Source organism: Ambystoma mexicanum, chromosome 6q (genome assembly GCF_040938575.1).
Source record: "Ambystoma mexicanum isolate Mex_15411 chromosome 6q, UKY_AmexF1_1, whole genome shotgun sequence".
Taxonomy (NCBI): domain Eukaryota; kingdom Metazoa; phylum Chordata; class Amphibia; order Caudata; family Ambystomatidae; genus Ambystoma; species Ambystoma mexicanum.
In genome coordinates, this window is record NC_090937.1 from 1,312,223,175 (window position 1) to 1,312,241,876 (window position 18,702).

General features: G+C 43.9%; 1 protein-coding gene across 1 annotated transcript in view; it reads left to right on the forward strand.

Annotated features, from left to right (window-relative positions):
* Window positions 1-18,702, forward strand: part of FBXL5 (F-box and leucine rich repeat protein 5) — a 406,066-nt gene that overhangs the window by 106,781 nt on the left and 280,583 nt on the right. The window contains exon 7 of the mRNA XM_069631934.1: window positions 4,654-4,802. Coding sequence (XP_069488035.1) covers window positions 4,654-4,802 — 149 coding nt within the window. The remainder of the gene's footprint in view (window positions 1-4,653; window positions 4,803-18,702) is intronic.

Consider the following 18,702-nt stretch of genomic DNA (forward strand, 5'->3'; position numbering starts at 1 on the left):
TGCAATATTTATTTAAAAATAAAAAGAAATCGTACCATTTTTAATATGGGGCAGTGATCACCAATGGGGTCATATTTACAATACATATGGAAGCAATGCACTTGGTTAACCTTCTCCTAGAACATATACAAAGCACACGTGAATAGGAGCACTTTTGGGATTAGGATAGATGGCACCCAAGTTAAGGTTTCCCCCTGCAATGTTCTGGACCGTTGGTTTGCCTGGTGAAGCCGTGCTGCAGGTCCGAATTGCCGAATTCATCTCGACAGAGAAGCCCCTTCAAGGACGACTTCTTCCTTTGAGTTGGTGGGACCAATCAACTCGTAAGCCACCTGGATACCATTCTCGAAGCTGGTTAGGATTAACCAGGGGGAAAGACACCAGCTTGTGTGCTTGAATTACAGCTACGCGAACTGAATTGAGTCCATTTTGTCAGTTTCCGACGATCCCGTGCAGTGCAGGAATCCCCCAACATCCTCCCTCTTGTCCCCACGACTGAGGCTCCGGAACAGAGAGATCTGCAGGAACTGCCAGGAACAAACCTCTTCAGCTGCATCTTTTGCTTCATATTAAGGTACTGTGCCAACCCGATTGAGAGAACGCCTCTCTCGCGGTGAAAGTTCATGGAACTTTCCCAACTTGCAGGCCTAATCAGTTTGTGACCCAACATATGATTTCTTTTTTGTACAAACTACTTCTGAGAACTTTTGCAAAGACTTTACCGTTTACTTCAAGAACTGCTCTTTCCTATCCAAGACACTAGTCCATTGACTTTGGCCTAAGCCTATTGAACTGAATCATTCAGTCTTCTAGTGAACTGAAACTATTTGCACTGCCTAAGAAAGTATTTGTGATCTATTGTGCTAACTTGTGCCTTTGTACTTCCATTGAAAGTAACTGAAATGCCATTTTGCTCCTATTTTAGGGGAGCCTAATTTGTTCAGAAACTCATTGGTTTGACATTTAAGTGGGTTTGTGGATAATATTAAGTTGCCTGAATGTTTTCTAAATGATTGTGTAATAAATTAATAAGTGTTTTACCCAGAAATCTTGAGTGTAAGTGTCTAATTGAACCACTGTGATTGTAAGACCTCTGTGTAACCTCTTGTACTGCTCACATTCCCTCTTGAGATGAGTCTGGGTGCTCAGCTAGCTACCACAAAACTGCGTAGTACAGACTTTTACCAAAGGTTGGTTTTGCTTACACCTATAGTCCTAATTGTATGAGGTGGTCCCAGAGGGTAGTGTATGTAATTCTGCCTAACACTGTGTGCCCTATACTAAATGGGTATACTAAGGTCTGACTTACCTAGAAGTATTGTTGGCGTTCTGAACAAGGTCTGTGCACTTTAAAGCATAGTATTGTGTTTTCATAATTGTGGTTATATATATTGTGATGGAACTTATTTTCCCACAATATGCATTGGTCTACTTGTATTTAAATAAATGCTTTAATTTTACAGTACATAGTGTTTCAGTGCTTCTTTGGACCATAGGTGTACTACAATGTATTTGTACTGATTCTACGGCCCTTCTCTCTCCCTCCTAAGATAAGCCTGGCTGCTCTGTCTATGCTACCATATACTCTGGTGGAACAGCCTAATACTAAGAGTGGAGTCTTGTACTGTCTCAGATGAATGGGTTTACTAAGCCCTTAGTTGGACTTCAGAAAAACTATTCTAACAGTACCGTTTTAGTATTCTTAACTAAATGAGTGTAAAAGCCCACCAATAAGGTTTACCTGCCTTGAATAACCTTGTGTCATTCTCAAAGTGTATGATTGGGTGTTGATTTCCCTTTTCTGTTTTAAGTTGATACCTGTCTTTGAGTTGCTGGTAGCCCCCCTTAAAAGTGTATAGGTCTTAGCTTGAGTAGCTGCTGCTCTTCTAAACTTGTAACCCTGGGTTGTGCTTCACTGAATTGCTTTGGTGCTATTCTAAAATAGTTTCATAAGCTTCTTACTTACCTTGGAAACTGTATTATACACTTCTTATACTGGGTGTGACTAGCTATTAGGTAGAAGATGGTTATGTATCAATAGGTCAATTACTTAGCTTGAAATGCATTGTGTCTTTCTTAAAGTGTTATAAGTTTTTGCTTTCCATGATTTGCTTAGTGCATTCTAAAATAGGTATTGTGTTCATATATATCATTGAGTAGCTTGAGGCACCGCCAGAAATTATGAGTTGTTTTACTAGCTCTGAATGGAGTTCTACAAAGTAATGTTGCAAGGTCTATACTTGTAACAGGGTTGGTTTATTATATGATTTTATAACTGATTGTCTCTGCATGACTGACTGGGTCATCTACCCTTGAAATACTGATTGTATTCTAAAAGTATATCTAACCTGGTTGCATTCCCCAAGAATAGGTTATACATTCGGGAAAGTAATTTACTTCGGTTTGACACACCTTGTTTTGCTTCTTTCTCCTCTAAATAAGGTTAAACCTTGGTTTGCATGCCATAGGTATGGAGTTTGTTTTTATATGATGCTATAGTACTTACCCAAGAATTATCTTGGTCTACTTGTATTTAAATACATAGTTTATCAGTGTTTCTTTGGACCATATGTATGCTACATCCCGCTCACTCCTAAGATGAGCTTTGCTGCGCTGTCCGTGCTACCACATTCTCAGGTGGTACAGCCTTCTAATAAGAGCAGAGCTTATGTACCATTCTCCAAGAATGGCAAAAAAAGAGAGCCTCAATTTTAGAAAATAGCTGACCCGATTGTGCACAACCAAGACTTGGAACTGTATTAGTGTTTTCTTGGACTAAGTGTATGCTCAGAGTTCTTTGTACATCACTACAGCCCTCCTCCCTCTTAGACTAAGCCGGGCTGCTCGCCATTCTACCAAACCCTTGTGTGGTTTAGGGTAAACCCAAGTAGTGTAACCCTGTTCCCCAAGGTGGGCTTTCCCAATTGCTGCCTCAGACAGTACATTTGTAAATCCCCCACCCCTAACAGTGTTGCATGGGTGTAAGTCCTGTCCCCATCTCTCCAGTTCATGACTTAAATCAGTGGTGGTCTGGACATGGATCCTCTCCTGGGCCATTTTCTAGTGTAGTGGGATTGAGAGAGGCCTTACCTGAACTTTCTTTAACTTGTGGAACTTCAAATCACAACCACTGGCATCGTCCAATCACATTATAAACATTATAAACCTACCTGAAAAATATATATTTTGTATCTAGGACACTTGGCCCAATCCATCTAAAGGCTGGGCTTTAGACATAGGGAACTGTTTTAGTTTTGTTGTAAAGTGTTTGCACTGTGTTTTCTGAATATGATTACTTATCTGTATTGCACTGTTTTTGAATCACATTCTTAATATTTGCCTAGAGGTTTCATTGCTTAGTGTGTCTTTTAAGGGTCTAATCATTGTATCACCTGTCTAAGTGTAATTATTGTGGTTCTCTGCGTGTCTCATTGTAGCCCTAGACCACACTTGCATCCACACTTGCACCCCTTCTAAGCCTTGCTGTTCTGCTACCAGGCTTGATTGGGCTTGGCTAGATTTCAGTGTCTAGGTTGGCATCAGAAAAGCCACCTCCAAGCTTGATTTTGGAAATCCATCTTAACGGATAAAAGTCCCAGCAGGACACTGAGCACACCACCTGAGCAGGTTAGAGTGAGTTTTGAGGCGTCCTCTCAGTCTGACAAGCAACATACTAGATATATGAAATGGGTGACAAAGACCTCGCATTTCAAACAGCCCTTTCTCTGAACCAAAAGTTCTTCTTTCCTGTAGCCTTCGTCTGTAGCTTATGTAAATGAGTAGTTACCCAACTTCCCCTTTCCCTCATTTGCTAACTTGCAGGTGTATCACAGACAGTGACCATGTCAATGTGAGCTAGTAAAATTGAACCTTTTTGCAGTAGGCCAATGGTAGGAGTGAAGGGTGCTTTGCCCTGGTAGGGCTACATTTCCCCCCACCCTCCGACTAACTGGCTCAACTCTAAGATCTCCTTACACTACACCCTCCCCACACACAGGCCTAGCCGCCAAATGCCTAGCGATTAGCACATTGGCACTCTCTTTCACTGTATATCACTCTCCCACATCAGCAGCAAACTAGACCCAAAGTGCTGTCTTCTTATCAGATATTGGGCTTTTCACTGTGGGAACATGCTTCCAAATTAATCTGCCAAACCTGTATAAAGCAGACTGGTATACTGGAGCTGGCTACTTCCAATCTGCATCCATTAACACCACAGGTTTCGCGTTTGCCTCTCCCACTAATGTCCTCCACCTATTTTTCTTAAGTGAGGTCAGCAATGGTGAAAGAAAAGCGCTATACAGCTCCACTTGTATTATCCCTATTCTGTATCTGAGAGTAACAGTTTTTCAGAACTCATTTTAAAATATTTTTACTAATGCTCTGCATGTAGTCTCCCTTCAATATTTAAATCTTTTTGGTTTAAATTACTCCAAAGCGGCCCAATATCTGCTTCTCCTCTTACACGTTTAGTTTCTCACTGGACTTCACTGGTGGGGCTTCACTGAACGATTTAATACTTGATGATTCTAAGACATCATGCTGGGCCTACAATCCAGTTAGTTTTAGACCTATACCCACTCTTTGCAAACATTAACTTTGCACAATCTTCTCCACAGTGCTAAAATTATATTGTTTCATTTTCTTCCACAGAGAATGCCGAGGAAGACACTCCAGCTGTAAGCAATGCGCAGAGAGAAAAGCATTTACTCCATGGTTTAATTCATAACCTTCTCCCGCGTGTTGGTTCATCTGTGAAAACTATAGTTCTGGCATACAGCTCTGCTGTATCCAGCAAAATGGTATGCACTTCTGTGTCCTTTCAATTTCAAAGTAGTATGTTGTCATGCATTGTGTAACATTGTTTTGCAAACTGTGCATAGGCAAGGATATGTTGGAACAGATAGTAGTACATAGCAGGAAATAGCCTTGCAGATGACTTTTTGTCATAGCTCAGTGTCCCATATCGCAGCGATTGAGTCTTGGGCCACTGCTCCCCACACCCCCATTCATTGACATAGTAGCAGGGTCCCTCGTGGCGGCATGCCCTGGGGTTGGGGGCTATAAGCTATAAAAAGAAATTACTTCTTACTGAAGTCCTAGTGCATGCACTTCCGAAAGAAGTGTTCCATTTGCAGCAAAGGATGGAATCACTCAAGCTCCACTGTGCATGTTAGGAACCAGGAAGCTCTTCCTGCTTTCTGTTGGAGTTGTGGAGATCAGGAGTCAGAGGAGTCCCTCTGGGAAGACTGATTCGTAAAACGGCAGGTAAGAAGCAACAACTCCTTTTGGAAAGTGTGCATGTGAGGTTGTTGCATGCTTATGTTGTATGTGTGCATGCAAGAATGTGTTATGCATTGTGTAATGTGTGTGAATGATTGAATGAGTGTATGATGTATTGGGTGGCTAGATGCATGTGTGACTGAGCGAGTGCATGGTTCAGTGAGTGAAAGGTGTGAGTAAATGAGCAAGTGAATTTATGTGCACATTTGTGTGGTTATGGGCCACCTGCTGAGGAGCAGATTTTGTCAGGTGGTGGCCAGGGGAGTGCTACTACTGCATTTTTAATGGGCATCCATCCATAATAAAGCAAGCATGATATGTGGTGTAACGTGGTTACACTGGCATTTGGGTGCAGCCAGTTTGGACAAGTTTTCTTATTGTGGTATGGCATGTTTCATGGCAAAGCCAACAGTAGTGGGGGTACTGCCATATATTGGCAGAGCCAGCCTAGAAATGTTTTCTTATAATATGGTGCAATGCAAACACAAGTATGTTCTTACATGTGAATACTGGCGTATATTAGTGCAGCCATTGTGGACATTTATGAGCACAGCAAGAGAGAATATATTTTTATAGTGGCATATGTTGTGGGCAAAGGCATCATGAAAATGCGTTCGGGGTAGGGGGAATGCTTCTGAGCACTGTGCTGAATTGCATCCATTTGATATTTGTATTGGACGTGTGCTACAAAACCAATTGCAAACTGTCTGGCAGTTTACCTAATCTTTCACAGAAAGTGTGCTGTGCAATGCACCATTTTGACCGATTATTCAAAATGTTTTTAAATTTTGTTTTTTGTTTGCCAACCTTGCCTTTATTAATTACATAATACAACAGTACACAAGTTAATAAAACCATACAAATATTACACAATACTTCACACAATAACTGATTAAAACCTAATTCGTCATAAAATATATTATATTCAACAGTACTACTTCACAACAAGAGGACAGCTTTTACTTTAGTTTTCCCACGTCTCTATCCACAAGGAATTAAACTAAGGGGTCAGTTATTTAATCAGTTCTAAAAAGTTTAAAAAGCCTACGACAGATATGACAATAGATGTGGTCCTGCCAGACAAACACTTATTCCACAGGTCCTCTTTGCTTGATTTCGATAAAGCATAATCAAAACTTTCCAAGGTGCTGTGTGCGTTTCCTAGCAAGAGCTGGACATATATGAGCAGCAGTGTTTGAGATCCTCTACCGATTCCTGGAGGAGAGAAAATCTGCATATTAAAGGCTCCATTGGAATCCGACCATATTGTGTTCTAGTTTTTCATGTGATGTAGATTCCATCTGAATCTTGGGAAAGATCTTCTAACCCGACGATTCAGATAAATAGACCAATAAGGAGCCACAATTCCTCTTTTCTTTAATAATCAATAGCTAGGTGAGCAAGAGATTTGTAACCATGCCTTTTGTCTACTAATGTGTTGGCCCAATCTCTTTAATACAACCATGTTTTAACCCTCAAAGGGTTTCTGATCATATTCTTGGTTGTATCCGTCTCCCTCAACAGGATCTCTCTATAGTTGGAGAGCTCTTTCAAGCACTGTAGATTCCCCTCTCTGACCATTCTTGCAAAAATCTACATACAGAGAGCAGGATTTATGAGATTCCTATCCTAGCGTATATTTGTGAAGCCATCATGGACATGTAAGGGCACAGTAAGCGAACATGTTTTTATAATGGCATATATTGTGGGCAAAGGCATCATGAAAATGTGTTTGGGTGGGTTTGGGGGGGGGGTATGGTAGAGGAGTTTTACTAAAGTCCTACTTGTAGATAAGACTTTAGTAAGCTATCCCAGTGGTTTGTAGATCCTCCAACTCTTATCAGTCTATACTAACTCCAGACCTTGGTTGAGTGGCAGAGCAGTCAGGCTTATCTTAAGAGGAAGATGTGGGCTTTAGATGAACTCAGTATGTAAAGCATATCAAAGAAACAAACATAAATGTTCATTAAAATATAGATTTATTATATTTACCCAAGAGTCAGTTAAATACTTAGCACAATAAACCATTGCACAAATATATACTTTTCAATACTTTCAAATGGTCACTTTTTAGTTGGTAGTTGCTGAACGCATACAATTGTTATAGGAGTTTGACAGTTCTATCGGTAATACTGCGCAACCCCAAAATAATACAGCAATTGTATTTAGTCTGGATACACATATAAGATGGTGATTTTTGGGAAAACTGTCGGTTAGTGTTATCCTTTTAGAGCTTCAGTTTCTAGAGGCTTTTTCACAGCACAGCAAATCTTGTAAAATCAAAAACGCAACCCTAGCTAAAAGGCAGTTTGTATCGGGTTAAAGTCTAGCAATGCAGAAGTAATCAAAAGTTCCTGTGGATACTTTCTAGTCTCTAGGAGGGGGGATACAGGAAGGTTTAACCAATGTTGGAGACCCTGTTAAAGGAACTTGCTAAAGGGGACACAAGCAGCGGCTTGAGTCAGAGGTAATAGGGGGTTGGCCTGGACCCCTCTACCTGCACTCCAATGCTCTGGAGTGACTTTCTGGAATCAGGTAAGGGATACCCTTTTCACTACCGTAGCTTTGGTTAGAAGAACATGTTTGTGCTGCGTGCTCTGTGATGTTGCAGCTCTGGACCCGACCTCTGGATTCCTTGGTCTGGTGACTGAAGGCAGGACAATGGATGGGATCTCTCAGCAGCAGTCTCGAGGTTGGATCTGAGGCACAACGTTCAGAAACCTCTTGGTTCACTCTGTGGTTTTGATGCCTTTTCTGCAGCACCAACAATCCGGATAGCCTGGTCAATCTTCTTCGCTTCCTGCAGTCCTGCACTCTGATGAGGTCTGGGTGATGTTGGATGGGATCCCTGGAGTGTCCTTGAGGGCTCAGCAAAGATTTAGACGGATTTGGCCTTTTGATGCAGTCAAAATGGGCAGCAGGTCTCCTGGTAGTGGGATTCCGCAGCTCTGGAAACTCACAGGACCTTGGGGGCTAAAATCAAAGGTAGTCTTGGGACTGGTTGTTCCCACCTGCCAAAAGGAAGGAGTCCTCTTCAGAGCTCCTCCCTCGCACAGAAAACTGGCCAGGACAGCAGAGGTCGCTTCACTGTATTGCACAAAGGGTCTGCAGGCATCTCTGGTTGTCGTCTTCGGTTACTTCAGCTTCCATTGATCGACTTGCTTTTCAGTCCAGGAGCCTCACCTTTTATTCAGTTCCAGCACACACTCCTCTGCAATCTCTCAGCAATATACAGAAAGGGGTGTTTGGCTGTCCAATCAGGACAGCCAGATCCCCAGTGGGAGCTTGTTCTATTCAGGCATTCTGGCAGACAAAGGACAGAGGGCTAGACAACTCCTTGCCCACTTCCTGCCTGCTCCAGACACTCTGGAGCCTAGGCAGGGACACCCAAGGGTTCCTGCCAAAGACAAAACACACACACTGAACTCTCCCTGGCAGAACGATAGAAGAAGGGCTAACGAAGGACAACCAAGCTAGTAATGGCGAAAAAAAAAATGCGGGCCCCAAGTCGGTACTTGGATGCCCCTATTGTGCACTACCGAGGCTATGGTAGAGTAATTACACAATAGTCGGTTGAACACGTCCACTGCACTAGCCATAACTAGGAGGCTGTCTCTGTGACTAAAAAGTCACAGGAGCAGAGAGAATGGGGGGTAGTATCCCCTTGGCACTCCACACAAGGTGGTGTGTGCACATCTCTCAGACTACAACATTTTAGAACTGCAGTTACTCCAGGATAAAGAAAGGGATCTCAAAGGAGAACACTAAAGCTCCCCAGCAATACTGCCCATAAGGAACTATGTGCTGCAATAGTATAATGCAGATACATTTAAGAGTTTATGGAGAAAAATAGACTCCATAGTACAGGTAGAAAACAAAGAATAGAGTAAAAGACAGAGCCACAAAAATGAACGAGTGGGAAAAAGCTCTACTCGTTCAGGATTAAAGAAAAAGGTCCAGAAGTACAGCAAAAAGTGTTGGGGATATCGCCAGGAGAGGGCGATCAAGCATAAAAATGATAAATCTCCCTAATAGGGGAGAAATGCTCCTAAATTGCGTCTGTTGGATTTTTGGATTGGACATGCGCTACAAAACCAATTGCACACTGTCCGAGAAAGTGTGGTTTACAGAAAGTGTGGTTTATAATGCCCCATTTTGACCCTGTATTCAGAATGCGTTACCATTTGGTTGATTTGGGCTCCCTCACTATGCTTGCTCCCTCAGGCTTGTTTGTGGGAAATGTTTGCAGCCATCCAATTAAGAAATTCGCCAGTCCTCAACTGGATGAGTGGGTGAATGGGTAGTGTTAGGCAAGTTTGTATGTAGTAACCCTGTGGGAGACTACACCAGCCTTGTCCTCTTGGCTGTAGGTAACCCAACCTTTACTATTCGTCTGTACTACACAAGTTGGTACAGTGACTGAGCAGAGGGGTCAATGTGAGCTGTAGGGTTGCAACATAGTTTCCAGTGACACATATTCAAATAATACTTATACTCAAGGTTTCTTGATAAAATAATTATTTATTTAGTCTGTTTTAAAATGAGCATTCTTTAGAAGGGAGTAATTGGCAACAATAAAAATATGCTTCAAAATACACTTCAGTTCAATAAAGTAAGTAGATACCCTTTTTGGATGGCACACAGATTTTCTTACACCCTGAGGTGACTTCAATAGCTAGGACACTGTGGACATTAATATATCACTTTTCACACTTGGATGGTAATACTGAGGTTGTGGCAAAAAGGAAAAGGTTATGGAAGAAAACCATGGTTAACACGTTTCTCAAACAGGTAAGCACTTTTGAACCCCCCAATGCAATGTATGTTAACCCTTTCCCAGCTATACAATTAAGATATGTAAGACATTTTGGAGGGATAGTTAAAACACAACGTCAGAGGTTAGAAGAGTCTTCAGGGAGCCAGGACATCCAATGTAACCTGAGCAAAGTTTAGGGGAGCTGAGGCACTTCCTGAAGGCAAGTAAAAAGTCTTGTACAATGTTATAAGAGAGTTTTGTTGAAAATGAAATCACTGTTGGGCCACAAGCTGGGAGGCTTGTGATGGGCAAAGCTGCAAGCAACTCTGCAAAGGCCAGCCAATGCAAGTCTCAACTGAGAGCAAGCAAGATACACAACAAGAGTTAAGTACCACTTAGTTCACAGTACCTTAAGTCTGAAGAAATGGTTCTAGCTGGCTTCTGTTCCTGTTGTAGTTCCTGCAGATCCTGTTGTTCCTGGGCCTCAGTCTTGGGGACAAGAGGGAGGACGTCTGGGGACTCCTGCACTACGATTCGAAGGTCGGCGGCAGCAATGGGAAAAGTTCAGATCAGCGGCACTTTGTGGTTTCAGCTTCTCGCAAAGAGCATCACCGTGGTTCTTGGACACCTCGTAGGCTTGCCTTGATTCTGGGGTCCAGCACTCTTTTGAGGTAGCTCCGGCTTGGTCAGCCCTGCTTCGAGGGATCCAGAGGATCTTCCTGGAGCTCCGGCTTAAATAAAATGCACACGATTCTGGTGTTCCTGTCCCCTGGCACTCGGTTCCTGGAACAGCAATGGCAGTACTGCCAACAGAGAGAGGATTTCCAGTCGAGTTTGTCATGGGGTCGATTGTTCCCACCAACTCAAGGGAAGAAGTTGGTTTTTGCAGGGCTTCTCTAGTCGAGGCGAATTCAGAGCTTCGGCACTGCAGCAGGGCTTCACCGGGCAAACCAACGGTCCAGGAGTTGCAGCAAGCTTCTCTTCCAAGTTCTTATTTGGATTCCTTCATCCAGTGGTCGACTCTGCTTTCCTTGCAAAATAACTTGCCTTTTATGCAAGTCTCTCCCATTCATTCGCAGCCTAGCTGTTACTCACAAAGCAGGGTGGCTGTCCTTCACGGACAGCCAGCCAGCCAATCATCTTTGGGTGCATTCCTGTAACCAAGGAGACTAAGCACAGGGATTTTCAGGCACCTCCCTTGCTTCCTGGCCTGCTGGAGCCAGAGGCGGGCTTCACCAGTGAATCCCGCCAAAGACGAAATGAACAAAGGAACCAAACCTGTTTTGGCGCGCAGAGTAAATCTCAAGAAGTACCTTTACAACAAGAAATGGCGAAAAAAGAAGACTGGGCCATTTTGACAAAATGGGCACCCATGGGTGTAATACTGCAGCTGAGGGTTCAGTCTGCGGTAAAAACAGACCATGGTAGGAAAAAGTAAACCACTGCCACCAGCCATTAATTGTAGAAAGGGTAACATAAAAATGTTACATGAGAAATTAGGCACGGGATATTAAGCAACCCCCCAGCAGTGTATGGAAGATTGTGTGTGCTGGGTCTACAAAGTTACAAAAGGTAAGTAAAGTCAATTTCACTATACTGCTCTTGGCAAAAAGTAGTTTAACCAAGAGACGGTATTTAAACCTTAACAGTGACACTGCACGGAGGGTGCTGTGTGTCACAATGTAAAAAGATGCCTATGAAGATTGTCGAACACAGAAAACATAGGATTAAAAGTTAAAAGTCCCAAAGTCCAGCAAAAGAGCTGGGGGTTCTAAGGTGGGAGGAATTAAACACTAAAATGAAAATGCTCCCCAACAGGTTGGAATGAATACATGTGTGCATGCTAGGCTTGGTTTCGGGCAAAGGGCATTGGAACTGGGATGTTTTCCTTTAGATTTTACTGGTATTTTTGGGCAAAGCGAACTTTAGGAATGTTAATGCTTTGACGGGGGTTTGCGGTGGTGGGTTTATAGCATAAAGGAGGAGTCAGAGTGGGTATCTTCTTTTGAATGGATTGTGTCCTCCCACGTATTCCTCATCTTGGATATATCCCTACCTTCAGCTTGCTGCTTCAGAAAATATTTTCTCCTTTCCACCAGAGGGCGCTCCCCTCGAGGCCACGGCGTCAATGTCCCTCAGCGGCACCCGTCGAACACAGACGTCATCGTCTGTATAAGAGCCTCGAGCGCGGCCGCTGGCTTAAGTTCCGTTTTTCTGTTAGCTTCGCTTCGGATCGTTTCAACGGCGCTTCAATCTCTTGTGAAGGAAAGCTATGTCTTCTTCTTCGAACCCTTCCAAGCCGAAGACGGGATTTAAAAAATTTCTGAAGTGTGGAAAGAAAATGTCTCTGACTGATCCACACAAAAATTGTCTTTGGTGCCTCGGTTCCGACCACCGAATTGAAGACTGTGGTTCGTGCCAGTCTATGACCCATAAAGCCTTGAGAGAATGCAGAGGTAAACTGGCGATGGGGGAGGGTTCATCGAAGTCTTCGAAAGGGAAAGACTCGGCCGAGTCTTCGAAAAAGTATCGTAAAAAGCATAGGTCGAGGAGTAGATCGAGAAAGTCGTCTTCTTCGACGTCCAAAAAGACAAAGAAAAGACGGCATCGATGTCTTCGGAGGAGGTGATGGCATGCCCATCAAAGCATGACTCCCCGAGTAAATGGGAAGCCTTTCGAGTTTCCATGGTAAAAAATGTTGAGAACGCAGCCCAGACCCCCTCAAAAAAGGCTAAAGGAGACCATGCCCCTATTCACGAAAAACATTAGAGGGAGGTCCAAAATGAGGAAAGCTGATAAAAAGTCATTGAGGGTGTCATCGAGAGACTCTTCTCGATCACCTCATGAAAAAGACCCTTTGGTGCATAAATCAAAGGTAGAGGGAAACAAAATGGCGTCGAAACATTACACGCCATGGAAGTCGACTTCAACGCCATCGGAGACTTCAAAGGCCCTCGAGTCGAAAATTCTTTTGAAGGAAACGACAGGTTCACGTTCGATAACTTCGAAAGCTCCTTCGACAGTTTTCCCAACCCCCTCGACGATTACATCAAGGTCATCGAAGGTTCTCTCGACGATCACGATGGATGTGGTTATGACATCGGTACCATCGACGTTTATGTCAACGCCCAAGCCTTTTATAACACCTACATTACCAGAAAAGGTTTTTCAACCTGAGAATAGACATGATTTTTTTCAGGACCATATCATCTATCTATGCGGGAGAATCATCAGAAGAGGAAGAAGTCACCTCTGCTGGTGTTAAATTTGGCACAAGATCTGTTCCAGAGGAATTAATAAATCCTCAATCAAAAATTGAAGATCTACAGGAATGTTTACATACTGCAAGTGGTCTGACACTTCTCCAGAGTACGAATTTGACAAGCCATACCCATCAGAGCAAGCTGATGCGGGCTACAGAAAACTCATGAATAGAGTTACAGAACTTATTGGGTGGGGTAGAAGTTCACCAGTCTGTCAAGATGATGACATGACTGATATACTATCAGGAACTCCTCAACAAGACCCCATTCTCCTTTTTCACATTGCCTTGCAGAGAAGGGTTAGTTCTGCATGGGAACACCCTGAAGCCATCCCGGCAGTTAATAAAAAATGTGTGTCTGAATATAGACCCTGCAATTCTGATCCGGAATATCTGAGTAAACCTCCAACTCCAGAAAGTCTGGTAGTACAAGCAGCCACTTCCACATGAAATGCTGCGTACACTACAATCCCTCCAGATAGGGACGATAAAAAGGTGGATGCATGATCTAGGAAGATTTTTACATCATGGAGTATGGCTTTGAAGTCTACTAATGTAACCTGTACCTTGGCATGGTTCACTTATACCCTGTGGGACTGCATGTCAGCGGCAGCTGAACACATCCCAGAAGGTGAAGAGCGTGATGGTTTTCTAGCCATAATAAGGGAAGGAAAGGAGGGTTCGGGAGAATGCCTTCAATCCGGTTTGGACACAGCTGACCATATCAGTAGGTCCATGGCAACTAGCACAGTGCTACGTAGATTTGCGTGGCTAAGAAAGTCTGGTTTTGCACCGGATGTGCAATCCAGGCTTCTTAATATGCCCTTTGATGGCTCGAGGTTGTTTGGCAGCAAGGCAGATGAAAGTTTGGATAAGCTGCAGACCTCCAAAGCAGCGGCTAAATCTCTCAGTGCCGCTATAAGACAACCTCAGCAACGTCCCTACACAGGCTCATCTTCCTGGAGAGTTCGTCCTTTTGTCGTTATTCCTGAATTGGAAAAGGAAGAGGACAGGCCAGTCAAAGAGGTCAAAGAAAATGCCCTCAGGGGGTGAGGAAAAGGTGCTAGATCTGCCCCAGCTGCGGCATCTGTCCCTTCAGCCGCTGCTGCAGCTGCCGCAAAACCACTCTGAGGTTTTGACCCACAAGACCCCAGTGGGAGGCAGGATCTCACAGCATCTAGAAGAATGGTGGGGCATTACTTCAGATGCTTGGACACTGGAAACAGTATCCCAAGGTTACTGCCTTCCTTTTCTAAGGAAACCTCAGAATCACCCCCCGGGATACAACTCTGTCAAACATCCGGATCCGCTCCTGTTGCAGGAAGTCTTAACCCTGCTACAGAAAGGTGCAATGGAACATGTACCTGTAGCGGAGAGGAACAAGGGTTGATATTCCCCATATTTTCTCATCCCAAAGAAGGACAGAGGACTGAGACCCATCTTGGACTTGAGAAACTTGAACAAGTTCCTAAGGAAGGACAAGTTCAAGATGGTCACACTTTCTCAGATCCTTCAGGCTCTCCAACTCCAGGATTGGTTGGTATCCTTGGACCTTCAGGATGCTTACTTTCATGTGCCAATCCATCTCAAGCACAGAAAGTACCTAAGGTTTGCGATTGGCAAGTCTCACTATCAGTTTTGAGTTCTGCCATTCAGGTTAACCTCCGCTTCAAGAGTTTTCACCAAGTTGATGGCGGTGGTGGCAGCAAGTCTCAGGAGAGAGGGGATTCATGTCTACCCCTATCTGGACGCTTGGATGATCAGAGCACGCTCCCCGGAGCAAGCCCAGGATCATCTTGTCACTTCCTTCACAAACTAGAGTTTTCTCTGAATTTAAAAAAGTCAAACATGATACCATCACAGAAACTCCAGTTTATTGGAGCAGTCCTGGATACTTGCTCGGGCAAAGCCTTGTCTCTCGAAGAGAGAGCTCACCACATTCTGCAAATGATAACAAGATTCCAGAATGCCCAGTATCTTCCGGCCTTCGTTTTTCTCAGGTTGCTCGGTCTGATGGCATCCTGCATTTATCTGGTGCCAGAAGCCAGATTGAGAATGAGACCCCTTCAATGGGCTCTCAGAACTCAATAGTCTCAATTCTCTGGGGAAATGTCAGGTCTGTTGCAGGTTCCAGCCAAAGTAGCACAGGATCTACAATGGTGGGCTTGCAGACATCATATTCTCAGAGGAGAATCTTTTTGGCAACCATGGCCGGAGATAACAGTAGTGACGGACGCCTCACTCACGGGGTGAGGAGCCCATACCTACGATCTGACAATCAGCGGTCGTTAGTCTCCATCGGAGTCCAAACTTCACATCAACCTTTTGGAGTTGAGGGCAATCAGACTAGCGCTGAAGGCCTTCCTGCCCTCTGTATGGGGAAAGAAATGTCCTGATAATGACGGACAACACAGTGGCCATGTACTACCTCAACAAGAGAGGAGGAGTGGAGTCACTGCAGTTGTGCAGAGAGGAGATGCAACTCTGGTTCTGGGCAATACAAGAAGCGATCTCACTTTCGGCAATTCATCTAGCCGGAGAGCAAAACACAGCAACGGACGCTCTGAGCAGGCAGAGTACAGTCTCCCATGAGTGGGAACTAGCTCGGGAAGTCCTTCAAGAGATCTTTGCCCTTTGGGGAACCCCGCAGGTGGATCAGTTCGCGACCAGTGTCAACAGGAAGTGCGAACTGTACTGCTCAAGGGAAATTTCCCCACGAGAGGAGCTCTAGTAGACGCATTCACACTGGAATGGGATTTTCCTCTTCTGTATGCGTTTCCTCCAGTCCCTGTGATCCCTCAGGTAATAAGGAGGTTGAGACAGTTCAGGAAAACGATGATCCTAATTGCCCCAGATTGGGCCAGGAGAACGTGGTACCCGGACCTTCTGGACAGGTCCATCTGCCCTCCAATACGTCTTCCAAGAAGATCTCGCGAGAGGAAGATTTGTTCTCCATCCGGAGGTCAACACACTCAACCTTCACGCATGGCTTCTGAGAGGTTGAGATGCAAGGGTTGGGATCTTCCGGATGACGTGATGGAGATTTTGCTTTCGGCCAGAAGGTCAGCAACCAAATCTCTGTATCGGTGTCGTTGGAATAAGTTCAGTAACTGGTGCAGATAAAAGAATGTGGACCCATTTCAATGTAATATCCTCACAATTTTATCTTTTCTGTTACATCTAGCTAATCTGGGGCTCCAGGTTGGTACGATAAAAGGATACTTGGCAGCACTGTCCATTTTTAAGTGCTCTTCAGAAGAAGAATCTTACTTCAAGATACCTATTTAATAATTCAATTCTTGAAAGGGTTAAACAATGTATTTCCACCAATACCTTTCCAGGTTCCAGTGTGGGATTTGAACTTAGTTCTAAAATTTCTCACATGTATTCCATTTGAGCCTTTACATTCTTGTCCGTTAATGCTCCTTACTTTGAAAACAATACTGAAAGCAAAGAAGAGGAGCGGCTACATAGACTAGATCTCAGAGGAGCTCTTAGTTTCTACATTTCAAGATTGGCAAAAATACGTCAGTGTGATCAACTTTTTGTGGGGTACACTGGACGCAAATTGGGACTGGCAGTAACTAAACAAACATTATCTAGATGGATAATTTTGGCTATAACAGAATGTTATAGATTGGCTGGGAAAGAACCACCTGATGGATTGAGAGCTCATTCAACCAGGGACATAGCAACTTCGACGGCACTAAAAAGGGGTGTCTCTGTACAAGACACTTGTGCAGCAGTCACATGGTCATCCATGCATACCTTTATAAAACATTATGCTCTGGACTCGACTTCTTCTCAAGGAAGTCTGTTTGCTAAATCTGTACTCCATTCTGTACACGATTAGAAAAAGTCTGCACCCACCTCCGAGACAAAACTGCTTTGGGAGTCTATCTAAGATGCGGAATACGTGGGAGCACACAATCCATTCGAAGAACAAGTTACTTACCAACTGTAACGTTCTTTCGATTGGATGTTCCTCCCACATATTCCCCATCGACCCTCCCAACCAACCCCACTATACAGTTCACGTGTAAAGTTTTTTTTAAGGCTTGGGTCAAAAGAGGCACGCCATTAATCAAAAACAATTGACTACAATATACGAAAAAACAGAACTGAAGCCAGCGGGCGCACTCGAGGCTCTTGTACAGACAATGACGTCGGTGTTCGACGGGTGCCGTCGAGGGACATCGACGCCGCGGCCTCGAGGGGAGCGCCATCTGGTGGAAAGGAGCCATTTTTTGCCGAAGAAGTAAGCTGAAGGTAAGGATATATCTAAGATAGGGAACACGTGGGAGGAACATCCAATCGAAAGAACGTTACAGTTGGTAAGTAACTTGTTCTTCTGTGGCATGGCATTTGTTTTTATGATGTGTTCTTTCATGGTTGAGGAGGTATGTGTGCAAGCAAACAAGGAAATGGTTCCTTACTTTAACGGTGCCGGTTTTACTGGCATTGAGAGCAAACCCAACAAGTAAAGGTACCTGGTGGGATGGGGCTTGAGCAATCATTTTGTGCAGCAGCAATAGCATGATTTCTTCCTGTGGCCGGAGAGTTTTATTTGCATTAAGGGCAAAGTCAACAAGTGAATGTTTGCACACGAGGATACTGGCATATACTTGCAAAGACAGCATGAGTATGTTTTCTTCTGGTGTTATTACTCATTACTGTGCGTAATATTAATAGCCATGCAGAGAGGTGGCTGTTACATTTGGGGTTCAGCACTCAGGAGCCAGGCTCAGGCAACTTGTTTCTACACTAGGTGAAAGATTTACGATTTGATTAAAACGCATAATTACATCTTGAAGCCAGTGAAGTGCGCAGTGTGCTCCTGCGGCAGCATGATCATCTTGCGCATCGTGCATGCATGTTGGTCCAGGCCAGCTTGGAGTGTGTCATGGGCCAGGCTTTGTTGCCGGGCTGGACGGAAGGCGAGGGGACCTCAGCATGACTTGTGCAGTGGGTGGTTTTCACATTTTGCCTTAATTCACTGGCAACATTTTTTTCACATGTGAAAAGGAGTAATGTGTGTGCTTGAGCATGTAAACAGCTCTTAGTTCTAGAGACTTTTGTAGAGTTACACTCACACTCCACAGAAAATCTCAGTCCATCTTGCCTGTAGCACCGTAAGAATGGAAGCGATCCGCATTGGTGGGTTGTGGTGATGCTGCAGGACTGTCCTGTTGTCCTGAGTAAACTATGTGCCTTCCTATGGGATTGCACCATTAAGAGAAACTTCTTTGAATCAGGCCCTATATATTTTGAAATCTTGAGTTATATACAAATGTATCAATTTGTCATGGTTATTAAATACATGTCTAATTGATCTAGTTGCATAGTTTTGTCCTAAAATAAACACGTTTGACTAGTATGTGCCCTGCTCGCTATTGCGTAG